Source organism: Cetorhinus maximus, chromosome 9 (genome assembly GCF_964194155.1).
Source record: "Cetorhinus maximus chromosome 9, sCetMax3.hap1.1, whole genome shotgun sequence".
NCBI lineage: Eukaryota > Metazoa > Chordata > Chondrichthyes > Lamniformes > Cetorhinidae > Cetorhinus > Cetorhinus maximus.
Genome location: NC_135887.1, coordinates 20,946,690 through 20,960,534, shown reverse-complemented (window position 1 = coordinate 20,960,534; position 13,845 = coordinate 20,946,690). Strand labels below are relative to the sequence as shown.

Below are 13,845 nucleotides of genomic sequence, written 5' to 3'. Positions count from 1 at the left end.
CATGTCTCATGGCATCAGGTCAAACATGAGCAAGGCAACTTCCTGATTACCACATAACGTTAGGTAGTAAGTTGAAAAGTAGGACCTCAAAGGTAGTGATCTCAGGATTACTACCAGTGCCACGTGCCAGTCAGAGTAGAAATCGCAGGATATATCGGATGAATACATGGCTGAATCGGTAGGAGTGACCACTGCACGTTCGTTGTGGAGACTAAGTCCCGCCTTCACACTGAGGATACCCTCCATCATGTTGTGTGGCATTACCTCTGTGCTAAATGGAATAGATTTCAAACAGATCTCGCAAGTGGAGACTGGGCATCCATGAGGTGCTGTGGGCCATCAGCAGCAGCAGAATTGTACTCTTGACACAATCTGTAATCTCATGGCCTGGTATATCCCCCACTCGACCATTTCCATCAAGCCAGGGGATCAACCCTGGTTCAACGAAGAGTGCAGGAGGGCATGCCAGGAGCAGCACCAGGCATACCTAAAAATGAGGTGTCAACCTGATGAAGTTATAACACAGGACTACTTGCGTGCCAAACAGCATAAGCAGCAATTGATAGATAGAGCTAAGCGATCCCACAACCAACGAATCAGATCTAAGCTCTGCAGTCCTGCCACATCCAATCATGAATGGTAGTGGACAATTAAACAACTCACTGGAGGAGATGGTTTGTGGCTCCACAAACATCCCCATCCTCAATGATAGAGGAGCCCAGCACATCAGTGCAAAAGATAAGGCTGAAGCATTTACTTCGATCTTCAGCCTGAAGTGCCCAGTGGATGATCCATCTTGGCCTCCTCCCAAGGTCCCCAGCATCACAGGTACCAGTCTTCAGCTAATTCGATTCACCTCACATGATATCAAGAAACAGCTGAAGGCACTAGATACTGCGAAGGTTATGGGCCCTGACAATATTCCGGCAATAGTATTGAAGACTTGTGCTCCAGAACTTGCCACGCCTCTAGCCAAGATGTCCAGTACAGCTGCAACACTGGCATCTACCCGGCAATGTGGAAAATTGCCATGGTACATCCCGTACACAAAAAGGATAAATCCAACCAGGCCTATTACTGCCCCATCAGTCTGTTCTCCATCATCAGTAAAGTAATGGAAGGAGTCATCAACAGTGCTATCAAGCGGCACTTGCTTAGCAATAACCTGATTCGGACACTCTGTTTGGGTTCCACCAAGGTCACTCAGCTCTGGACCTAATTACAGCCTTGCTTCAAACACGGACAAGAGAGTTGAACTCCAGGAGGTGAGGCGAGCGTGACTGCCCTTGACATCAAGGCAGCATTTGACAGAGTGTGGCATCAAGGAGCCCTCGCAAAACTGGAGTCAATGGGAATCGGGGGAAAACTCTCCGCTGGTGGGAGTCATACCTGGCACAAAGGAAGGTGGTTATGGTTGTTGGAGGTCAGTCATCTCAGCTTCAGGACATCACTGCAGGAGTTCCTCAGTCCAACCATCTTCAGCTGCTTCATCGGTGCCTTCCATCATAAGGTCAGAAGTGGGGATGGTCGCTGGTGATTGCACAATGTTCAGCACCATTTACAACTCCTCAAATACTGAAGCAGTCCATGTCCAAATGCAGCAAGACCTGGACAACATCCAGGCTTGGGCTGACAAGTGTTAAGTAATATTTGCATGACACAAGTGCCAGGCAATGACCATCTCAAACAAGAGAGAATCCAGCCATCGCCGCTTGATATTCAATGGCATTACCATCACTGAATCCCCCAATAACATCCTGGGGGTTACCATTGATCAGAAACTGAACTGGACTAGCCATATAAATACTGTGGCTACAAGAGGTCAGAGGCTAGGAATCCTGCGACGAGTAACTCACCTCTTTACTCCCCAAAGCCTGTCCACCATCTACAAGGCACAAGTCAGGAATATGATGGAATACTCCTCACTGGCCCGGATGAGTGCAGGTCCCACAACACTAAAGAAGCTTGACACCATCCAGGACAAAGCAGCCCGCTTGATTGATTGATTGTGGATGTGGAGCCATTCACTCCCTCTACCAACAACGCACAGTAGCAGCAGCGTGTACCATCTACAAGATGCACTGCAGGAATTCACCAAGGTTCCTTAGACAACACCTTCCAAACCCACGACTACCACCATCTAGAAGAACAAGGGCAGCAGATAGATGAGAACACCACTACCTGAAGCTCCCCTCCAAGTCACTCACCAACCTGACTTGGAAATATATCGCCGTTCCTTCACTGTCACTGGGTTAAAATCCTGGAACTCCCCGCCTAACCGTACTGTGGGTGTACCTACACCACATGGACTGCAGCGGTTCAAGAAGGCAGTTCACCACTACCTTCTCAAGGGCAACAAGGGATGGGCAATAAATGCTGGCCCAGCCAGCAAAACCCACACATGAGGTGGGGGGGTGCGTTTTAGATCTTTTGCCTTTCAGGCTAGGAGCTTTTCTGCTGCAAAAACAGAATTACCTGGAAAAACTCAGCAGGTCTGGCAGCACTGCTCTCACACAAACCCTGGTCACCTGGTCAGGAGCCAATTAAAACATTGTTGCCAGGCAGTCCCCCATTAGACCAGACTCTACCCCATCTTTCATGGCCCACTCTGTTCCAGGACAGCAACATTGTATATCTCTCTCTCACTGTTCCAGTAAACACATCTTTCAAACTGCAGCCATTGTAATTTTAAACCACAGTCCAACAGAAATAAAAGGACATGTTCTATACACAGTGCATACCTGGGCAATTTTCTACATTTCAATTTTGATGCCAGTGTCATAACTGTACTGGAACAGCTTGGCCAGGGGCCCAGCAAGTTCTGGAGCACAAGTCTTCAGTGCTATTTCCAGAATATTGTCAGGGCCCCCAAGCTTTGCAGTATTCAGTGCCTTCAGCCGTTTCTTGATATCAGGGTGCAATGAATCAAACTGGCTGAAGACTGGCATCTGTGATGCTGGGTACCTTTGGAGGAGATTCATATTCCCACCAGGTACTCCCTCCTGTGTAGCTATTATTTTTCACTTCAACTGAATACACCAGAAAACAATTTGTCCAAGTATTCACAGCATTTCCCCACGGTTCATGGAGCAGGAATCTTAGCTGATCTTCCCTCATAATTCAAGGGTATTGAATCCTTTAGTGGTTCTGGTTTTCCATCCACCACAAACTATGGTGTATTGAAGCCAAATGTCGCACCCCTGCCGTTGCTACAGCTGCAATAAGCTAACAAGGATCAGATACTGAATCTGGAGCCTTCCTGGATATTAAGAGCTGAGCTAGTTATTAGATCAACTCGGATTCATTGCAGCACCCAAGAAATAAAAAAGGGCCGTTAGGTCAGTTTCTGCATCAGGGTCAATCTGATGCTTTAAAAATAAAACAATATCTTTCCAAACCCATATTCAGCTGCTCACCGCTGAATCAGGGATTGATGCACCAGCTGAACCACCATCCACTAGACAGAGCTCATAGTGCATTCCTTAAATCAACAGATGCAAAACAAGAACAAGATATTATGCCCCAATTCAAATTCTGGAAATCCAGTTGACACCAGGGCAACAGACAACACACGTGACTAACCAACGTTTATTTCGTAGCTCCCAGTTGGCACCTGCACCATAGCGGAGGTAGGGAACACCAGGATGTGAGTGCACGATGTATCCTGTGGCGTGCTCAGCTGTGATGTCTGCATGTTGAGTGATGTGCCACGACCAAACACCGATCCAACTGACACAGAGTCTGCAGCAACATAAACAAAATTTAGTCTTAAACCAACATTTCAAAATAAAATTTTTCTGCTAAGTACTCAATCGACCAAACAAGTTTCTTTCTAATGACTTCAGGGTATGAACATTCAGTTCAAAAGAACTTTCAGCTCTTTGATGCAACTAATTGGCTCATATGGTTCACACCAGTGTTCAACTTGGAAAAAAAAGTTATAACACATGATTTGCTGATAGCTTACCAGAGAGATCTGCAACACATTCACTCCTCATGCAGAGTTAAAATACTCTATGCCCTGATTTTAATTACCAAAACTAGAAAGATTTAACAATTCCCAACTTATGCGCTCATTCTGCTGTACAATAAAGGCAATAATTTGTTAATACTGAAGATTTCATGGCACCATTTGAAAAAGAGCAGAGTTCTCCCAGCACCTTGACCAACATTCCTCCCTTAACCACTAAAAACAAGTCATCGTTCATGTCACTGCTTCCCAGACACTATCATTATATAATGGCTGCTTCCAGTAACAGTAACTGCACTTCAAAAACTAATTTGTGAAGCACTCTTCAGATGTTTTGACAACATAATAGAGAGCTCCATAATACAAGTATTTATCAAATACATTTATTTTTAGTATATATATTAGATGCTTTCTCAAAGTTCATTCCTTTTCACGCTCCTTGTCTCAGTGCAAAACCTAGCAACATTCACCTTCCGTCATCCAGACAAGGTTGCTTCAGTTTCACTCTACAACAAATACTGGATTTTATATTACAGCCATGCCCAATGAAAACAAGTGAAAAATTTTCAATGTGGAGAAGCAATTTCTCATAAATGGCAAATACTTTTTTATTCATTTATAGGATGTAGGCGTCACTGTCTAGGCCATCATTTGTTGCTCATCCCCCAATTGCCCTCGAGAAGGCAGTGGTGAGCCAACTTCTTGAACCACTGCAGTCCCTGTAGTGTAGGTACACCCCCAGTGCTGTTAGGGAGTTCCAGAATTTTGACCCAGCAACAGTGAAGGAGTGGCGATATATTTCCAAGTCAGGATTGTGAGTGGCCTGGAGGGGAACTTCCAGGTGGTGGTGTTCCATCTCTCTGCTGCCCTTGTCCTTCTAGATGGTAGCAGTCGCGGATTTGGAAAGTGCTGCCTAAGGAGTCTTGGTGAGTTTCTGCAGTGCATCTTGCAGATGGTACACACTACTGTCACTGTTCATCGGTAACCTGTATAACACAGGTTATACGCATGCCCAGTTAACGCAGTCATACTCCTAACTTTCGTCAAATTTTTTTACATCTTCAAATATTACGCAAAGGTCTGTACAAGTAGGGTAAGAGATTAACTTGCTCTAGGCAGACTCAAATTGATTAATCTAACAACAAACGCCACCAAAATGACAGAATTACATAGAATTGTTTGAACAAAGAACAAAGAAAAGTACAGCACAGGAACAGGCCCTTCGGCCCTCCAAGCCTGCGCCAATCATATTGCCCGTCAACTAAAACATTTTGCACTTCCGGGGTCTATATCCCTCTATTCCCATCCTATTCATGTATTTGTCAAGCTGCCTCTTAAACATCACTATCGTACCTGCTTCCACCACCTCCTCTGGCAGCGAATTCCAGACACTCATTACCCTCTGCGTAAAAAACTTGCCCCGCACATCTCCTCTATAGTTTTCTCCTCTCACCTTAAATCTATGTCCCCTAGTAATTGACTCTTCCACCCTGGGAAAAAGCTTCTGACTATCTACTCTGTCCGTGCCACTCATAATTTTGTAAACTTCTATGAAGTCGCCCCTCAATCTCCGTCGCTCTAGTGAGAACAATCCGAGTTCGGCATTGAAGTTGGCAGTCAACAAACTAAAACCCTACTTTTGAGGGTTTCAGTATCTTCAACCACAACATCATATCCTTAATATAACAAGATTTCCTCTAATAAAGTTCCTGCTGCTGGTGGAAACCCTCGCGTATAGTGGCTATATGAAGCAAGAAATAGGAAAGAGTCTTCCCAGGGTGACTTCTTCACCCCTTCTCAATGTGAAGGGGTTACTTATCCCAGTGCTCTTCTTGCCATAACAGTGAAGGGAAAATTCAACACTTAGTAAATGACAGATGCACCCAAAATCTACCAGAACATGATGCCCCACAGTTGGGCATAAATATGTTTCACCATAAAGCCCTTCTCCCCAATTCAATTGTAATATTTAGCCTCATGGCATAGTTCCTATGATTCTTTTTGATGAAGCGATGCTGACAAAGCTACAATTATTACCCATTCTTAGCTGTCCTCAGAAGATAGCAGTGAGTCTTCTCCTTGACAGCTGTAGTTCACATACTGATGGCACTACCAACACAGTGTTTTGCAGCAAATTCCAGGATTCTAACACTGCAACGACAGTGCATCTATCTTCAAGTCACAATGATTTAAGAGTTGGAAGGGAACTTGGAGGTAACAGCGTTCGAGATTTGGCTTCCCTCGTGCTTCTTTGCAGTAAGCATCACGACTCGGAGGTGCTTTTCACATAAACTTAGTGAGTTGCTAAAGTATCCTGTAGATAATACATACTGCAGCAAGTTTGCCAAGGTGCAGGTAATGGACTCCCTCCACCACCAACACAGTGGCAGTAGTGTGTACCATTTACAAGATGCATTGCAGCAACTCTCCGAGGCTCCGTCGACAGCACCTTCCAAACCTGCAACCTCTGCCACCTAGAAGGACAAGGGCAGCAGATGCATGGGAACACTACAACCTGCATGTTCCCCTCCAAGCCACACACTACCCTTCCTTGTTGCTGGGTCAAAACCCTTTCTAACAGCACTGTGGGTGTACCTACATGGACAGCAGCTGTTCAAGGTGGCTCACCACGACCTTCTCAAGGGCAATTAGGAAGGTAATAAATGCTGGCCTAGCCAACAACACCCACATCCTGTGAAAGAGTAAAACAAAAAAAATGTTGCTATGGTTGGTCTAGTTACATTTCTGTTCAATGGTGATCACCAGAATATTGTTGATGGTAGTCTTAACAAAGCCGGTGCTGAATATCATAGAAACTTAGTACAGAAAGAGATCATTCAGCCCATCATGCCTATGTTGGCTCTTTGAAAAAAAACAGCTGTTTTGAGTCCCACATCTCAGTATTTTGTCTGTGACCCTGGAAGTTCCTCATCCTCAAGTACCTGTATAACTCCTTTAATAATTATGATATAACTTTTCACCACTTTTTCAGGTAGAGCGTTTCAAATCACAACAACTCAGTGAAAAAAATTCTCTTCTCCCCTAGAGCTTTTGCCAATAACCTCTGATCACTGAACCACTCCCCAGTGAGAACAGCTATCTACTCTATCAAAACCCATCATCTTGAAAACCTTTATTAGGTCACTTCTTAACTCCCTCTATTCCAATGAGAAGAGTTCAAACTTCTCCAGTCTCTCCAAGTCCCTCACCTCTAGTAACATCCTGGTAAACCTCCTCTGTACCCTTTGAGGTCTTTATATCTTTCCTGAAGTGTGATGCCTAGAATTGGCCACAATATCCCTGATGAGTATTGTAGGTAGGGTATTGATTTATAAAGTTCTAGCATTACCTCTGTTTTTATATTCTATGCCTCTATTTATAAACTGGAGTAGCCCATATGCTTTCTGAGTCATTTTATCAACTTGTCCTGCCACTTCTAAAGGTTGGTGTATATGGACACTAAGGTGTCTCTGCCCATCTACACCTTTCAAAATTGCATCATTTATAGTTTGCTGTCTTTTTATGTTAGTCCTCCCAAAGTGCATAACCTCATTCACTATTGATCTCCATTTGCCATGCTTCTGCCCATTTCAACATCCAAAAGTCTAAAACTATCCTCATCACTATTTACTATGCCAAGTTTAGTAACATCTGCAAATGTTATAATACTGCTCCCTATACCCAAGTCTAGGTCATTTGTAAAAATATAAATATAAAAAAATTTAACGGACCAAAAACTGACCCTTGAAGAACACAGCTACAAAACACCTCCCATTCTGAAAAACATCTAGCAGGTAGAGGTGGTTTTATAAATTATTAAACTCTTCACATTTCACATGCAAATTATGAAAATAAAACATTTGCCAGGCCACCAAAAGCTGCTGTTCAAATGGAGAGTTGAGATGTCAACCAGAATACAGATTAATCAGTTTTTTTAATAAACCATACTAGTGTAAAACTACATCAGTTCATAAATACATGTCACACCTCTTAGATTGAAATGGATTGCTGAAAAACTGTACATTCCACAAATTATTCTTACCAGGCATGATCACAAAGGATCCCTGTGGTTCCATAGCAACCAAGCAAGCACTAAGGATGCTTGGAGAGTCAGCTGCAGAAATACCACACATTCGGCAAGTGTCCTTCAGGTGCCGGCTGAGGGACTGCAAAGTGCGACGACCAAGCAAGCAACTCCAGTCTGCAAGTGTAAAAGAGCAGCATGATTTGGTGAGACAGCAGTCAGAATCGTAAGTTATACACTGAATTTTAAAGCATTTTTATACCAATGCTTTCCTGATGACTTTGCCCAGTATATTGCAACAGCCTAGAAGTCACTTTTGAGAACACTGGCAGATAGATGAATGCTAATCATTTGTATAGCATTCCTTTGTCTGCTATATTAATATAGATATTAACCTGGAGTTTAATGAACTAAAGCCTCCACTAAACGAGTAAAAAAATCTCATATCAAAAGGGCTAAACATTTGTCTAGTATTCCCAAATTAAATACAAATTCAATTTCCAGTTATGTTCCCAGTCAGCTGATCTCATTCCCAATATGGCACTATCAATAGCCTCAAGTTTGAGTTCCTGTCCTTGATCACTATCCAATGCGTCCTGCTAGAAAGTACATTTTTAGAAATCAGGAGGAAAGAAGATAGAACTCTGCTCTCTAACTTGCCACTTTGTGCATGTGTGAACCTAGGTTAAAGGCCATTTAATGAAACCTGCTGGTATCTACCAGGAGTGAGTATCTAGGAGAGAAGGGAAGGGGAACAATTGTGGCCTTCTACACATACATGAAAGGTAGAATAAAAATAAAATGCAGTATGATAGATGGATATTGCATTCTTACACACATAAAAATCTCAAAAGACAGCACTGATCTGCACCTAAAATTTACAATCATCTTGGAATATGTACAGTTCTCCCGCCAATGACTGAACTCTGCTTGCCCAAAGCTCTCTCTAGTAGTGGAAAAATGTTGTAGGTTACATGATGCAACATTCCTCTTATAAAATCACAAATCAGCCAATTTAGTGAGTAATAGCACAGGTCTGGTAAAATTGTTCTTTTCTTTCTAATATATATGACTGTTTCATATGGGTCTTTTTGAGAATGATCTGCATTAGTCAGTGCTCACATCTGGAACCAATATTTCAAGAATGACTTTCCAGTAACATACCAAGAAATCTGTTAAATAAATATGCAGTGTGCCAGTTTGCAAGATGCCGCAGGATTTTCATTTGCTTAACTCCTCTAAGTTGTTTTACCTTTTAACTCTCCATGTCCTATCCTTCCGAGACGTCCAATAACAACCCTCCAGGGTAGTGATGTCATCTGCATGATGCCCAAACACCAGTCCCAGAGTTTCTGCAGACCCATTCTCCGGGGTGAACCTTTCCGTCTACGAGCTCTGTCAGATTAAACACAAATCACCTCCTTAATAAGAACAAAAAATGTTGGAAATACTCAGCCTGTGTGGAGAGAGAAACATAGTTAACATTTCAAGTTGATGACCATTCTTCAGAACTGGAAAATGTTGGAGATGTAATAGGTTATAAGTACAGAGCTAGGGAAATGGGGAGGTGGGGAAAGAACAAAAGGGAAGATTGCGATAGGGTGGAAAGCATAAGGGATTAAAAAGACAAAAGGGGTGATGGTTCAAGGCAAAAGGAGATGGTAACAGAACAAGCAAAGAAACAAAAGATGGGTCTAGAGAAGGTGGGAGCATAAAAGACTCATCAACACCTACAGTCCAAAAATTGGGAGCAGAGGTTATGATCTGAAGTTGTTGAACTCAGCTATAAAGTACCTAATTAAAAGATGAGATTCTGCTCCTAAGAGATTATGCTGGACTTTACTGGAACAGGAAAGGAGGCCAAGGGCAGAGAGGTCAGAGTTGGTGCAGGAGAATTAAAATTACACAACCAGAAGATCAGGGTCACGCTTGCAGAGGTGTTCCCCAAAGCAGTTACCCAATCTGCATTTGGTCTCCCCGATGTAGAGAAGGGAGACCGCATCATGAGTGGAGAGTACAGTATGCTAAATTGAAAGAAACAATTGTCATTTCACTTAGGAGTGTTTGAGACCCTGGACAATGGGAAGATAGGAGGTAAAAAGGCAGGTGTTGCATCGCCTGTGTTTACACAGGAAGGTGTCTTGGGAAGGGAAGAGATGGGACTGAATGAGGAGTGGACCAGTGTGTCGCTGAAGGAACGGTCCTTCTAGAACGTTGAACGAGGAGGGATGTGTTTGGCGGTGCCATCAGCCTGGAGGTGGTGGAGAATGATTTATTGAACTTGGCAAATGGGATAGGGGGAGAAGACAAATGAAGCTCTGTTGTGGTTCTGGAAGGAAGGGGAAGGGGTAAGAGAAGTTTGGGAAAAGAACAGATTTGGTCCAGGACCCCCTCAACCACGTTGTGTGGGGTGGATCCACAGTTGGGGAAAAAGGAGGACATATCAAAAGCACTGGTATGGAAGGTGGCATCATAAGAACTGACGCAATAGGGATGGAGAAATTGGGAGGATATATGAGTTCTTACAGGAAGCAAGTTGGGAGGAAATGCAGTTGTGGCTGAAACAGTCAGTAAAATTAGAGTGTATATTAGCCATAGCCTATCTCCAGAAATGGAGAAAGAGAAATTGAAGGACGAAAAGGAAGAGTCAGAGATGGACCATGAAGATAAGGGAAACATAGAAATTGATTGTTGTGCCTTTATAGAATCATAGAATGTTTACAGGGTCAGAAGGAGCCACTCAGCCTGTCACATCCTTGCCATTTCTCTGCAAGAGCAATTCAGCTAGTCTTGCTCCCTGCCCTTTCCAGTAGCCTTGCAAATTTTTGCACTTCAGGTACTTATCCAATTTCTTTTTGAAAGCCACTATTGAATCTGCCTCCACCTCCACCACACTAATGGGTAACAAAGTTGATAAAATTTCCCAGTTTGGAGCGAGAGCAGGAAATGGTACCACTACAGTAATCAATGTACTGGAAAAGAGGTGAGGGAGGGGGCCTGAATAGAATTGGAACAAAGTGTTCCATATATCCAATGAACAGGAGACTAGTTAGCTCAGTTGACTAGGTAGCTAGCATCTGGTTTAGAATATCGCCAATGGCATGAGGTCAATTCCTGTTCCGGCTAAGGTAGACTTGGGACCTGCCTCGTTGCCCTAGCCCTGTGAGCGGAAGGCAACGACAAACCAGCACAAACAAAAACCATCAAGAAAACAGCTTAGGATGAAGTATCAACAGACAATGAGCCAAGGACCTGCTTTCAAGTAGAAAGCAAATGACATGACGATATGGAGGAACTGAGTGGAGTAAAAAAAGTTGTTGTTCAATAGAACAAGTTCACCCAGGCAAGGGAGGGAAGTGGCAGACGGGGACTGACTGGGGCTACACCCAAAGACGAAATGGAGCGCGCTCATATGGTTGGGTATGGCGGTGTACAGGAATTGGATGTCCATGGTGAAAAGGGAATGTTTAGTGCCTGGAACTAAAGAAGTGGCCAAGGGACTAAACACGGGAGAAAAAATACAAACATACGTATGAGGAGCAGGAATAGGCCACTGGCCCCGCAAGCCTGCTCTACCATTTAATAACATTGCGGCTGATCTGATTGCAACCTCAACTCAACTCGACATTCTCACCTACTCCCTATAACCTTTCACCCCCTTGCTTATCAAGAACCTACCTACCTCTGCCTTAAAAACATTCAAAGGCTCTGCTTCCACCACCTTGAGAGTTCCCTCAAAAAAGATTTCTCAACTGTCTTAAATGGGTGACCCTTTACTTTTTAAAGTGACCCCTAGTTCTAGATTCTCCCATAAGAGGAAACATCAACCTTATCAATACCTCTCCAGATCTTACATGCTTCAATCAATAGAGTCAAGATGGGGAGAAATAAGTTCCATAGGCCAAAAGCAAGCTGAAACAATGGGTCACTCGGGCAGATCTTGGGAAGGTGGGGTTGGATCACCACTTTAACTGTGCAAAATGGATTCACTCATCCCTCTTTCCTTTAAAAGGCACGTAATTGTAATATAGGGCAGCATTAAATTGGGTGTTGAACAAAAAACGCATCCACCTCACCCATTTTCTCAGCAGCTGATGCATACAGAATGAGATGATTCCCCGGTTTGCTCCTTGTATGGAATTGGTTGATCTAAGGACATTATCATTTGCGTGGGTTAGAGGGAAAACATCCAGCAACCCAAGAGCGATTGAAGTTAGACTTGATTGTTATGCCACACTTGGTCAAAAAGTCCAACACTTACTGCCTTGGCTCATAGATAATGGACAAGGTACACAGGCATCTGATTGGAACCCATGGAAGAGTCATAACAGCTACAGGTTAATTCCTTCCAGGGTGTGAAATTTTCTCAACATTTAACTTGGAGAAAAAAGGGGTACACAAAAGAAAAATAAATACAAAGATAGGAGCAGAAGCAGAATACCACAGTACAGAAAAATACCAATTTGCTGAGTCACAGAAGTGTCAGATATTTAGGTGCACACCCACAATTCTCCAAAATACTGACTCGCTGTAAGAGAACCCTAGGTTCAATGGTAATAAAGTGGGTTAGAAGACTTGCTTTTCCTTGTTTTTTTCTTACTGTTTCCCCCTCAAATGATTTTGCTAACCATATATATTTTTATGCTGGCCTTTCACAAACAATGCTAAAACTAGATGCTGGCAGAACAATCCAATAAATCCTCTCAAAATCTTAAAAACTGGCGCAAGTCTGCTTTATGATATCTGTAGCTGAGGTGGTGCCAACAGGCGGCCATTCAGAGGTTGGACAGTCCTAACAGGGGCGATATGTAGTAATTGGAAGCACTTTCCATAATTCTCTCCATTTGTTACCAGCATGTGTCTCTAATGCCTGCTTAATTTTCTCAATGTACCAGCACCTTCTATATATACTATCCTTTTTATGTGAACACAGACTGGAAGGTACACCTGATCTAAATAGAATGATGTGTCCTTTTCTGTAAACAACTTCCAATCTGGGCTGCCAGCAATTTTAAGTCAAGCTTTTCGACTAGACTGGTAATTTAGGCTATATTTTAATGTTTTTCAGTTGTCTACATACCTGTTTGGTACATCTATATTAATAACGCAGGTTTCCAGCAGTTCTCCATAGAGATCTGTACATGTTCCAAGCAACCACCTCTGATCATGTGACAAGCAATAGCCAACAAAAAGAACATTGTACTTCTGGCTAGCCTCTCCAAATGTCTCTCCCAGCTCAGTCTGCTTATCCTTCACTGGAGCCAAGATAAATGGTGGGCTGTAAATCCGTAAATGCTCTGGTCTCTGTAGCAAAAAAAAGACAGGTTCAGAATTAGGTCACATTTTAAACATTTCAGCTCTACAAATAGCCCAGTAAGTAAACACACCTCTTAGTGTGGCACTGATCCATAACAGGAAGATCTGAGGCTCTATCCCAGTATTATGTATAATACAGATTCAATAGATTTCTCAAGAGTCATCACACTTCCAAACATTTTAATGGGGATTAAAGTTTCATTGGGGATTTACATGTTAAGGGCATTCACTCTACTTATGGGATATATTAGAACATTATAATTGTGTGGTGCTTAGGCTCACCCTGCAGGTCGTGTCCAGTAGAATGGGCAGGTACTAGTAGATGACATCAGAGACATTCTGGAGCTGCATCATAGCACTCAAGTCTCCTTAGTGCCAGTGAGCTGCCAGTGTTTCTTCAGTATTCATGGTAACTGTCCTAACCAGTGGGGCTTAAATTGAGACAGTGGTGAGTGCTGCTAGTTGAGTTGGTGGCATGCTTTGCTGATTTGGTTTTTGACGTCCAGTCTCTAATTGAGCACTGGTATCAGCAGAT

General features: G+C 43.1%; 1 protein-coding gene across 2 annotated transcripts in view; it reads right to left on the bottom strand.

Moving 5' to 3' along the window:
* Window positions 1-13,845, bottom strand: part of med13a (mediator complex subunit 13a) — a 191,958-nt gene that overhangs the window by 8,676 nt on the left and 169,437 nt on the right. For both annotated transcript variants that reach the window (XM_078548226.1, XM_078548227.1), the window contains exons 24-27: window positions 13,075-13,298; window positions 9,247-9,389; window positions 8,013-8,171; window positions 3,583-3,741 (exon numbers count right to left, since the gene is read on the bottom strand). In XM_078548226.1, coding sequence (XP_078404352.1) covers window positions 3,583-3,741; window positions 8,013-8,171; window positions 9,247-9,389; window positions 13,075-13,298 — 685 coding nt within the window. The remainder of the gene's footprint in view (window positions 1-3,582; window positions 3,742-8,012; window positions 8,172-9,246; window positions 9,390-13,074; window positions 13,299-13,845) is intronic.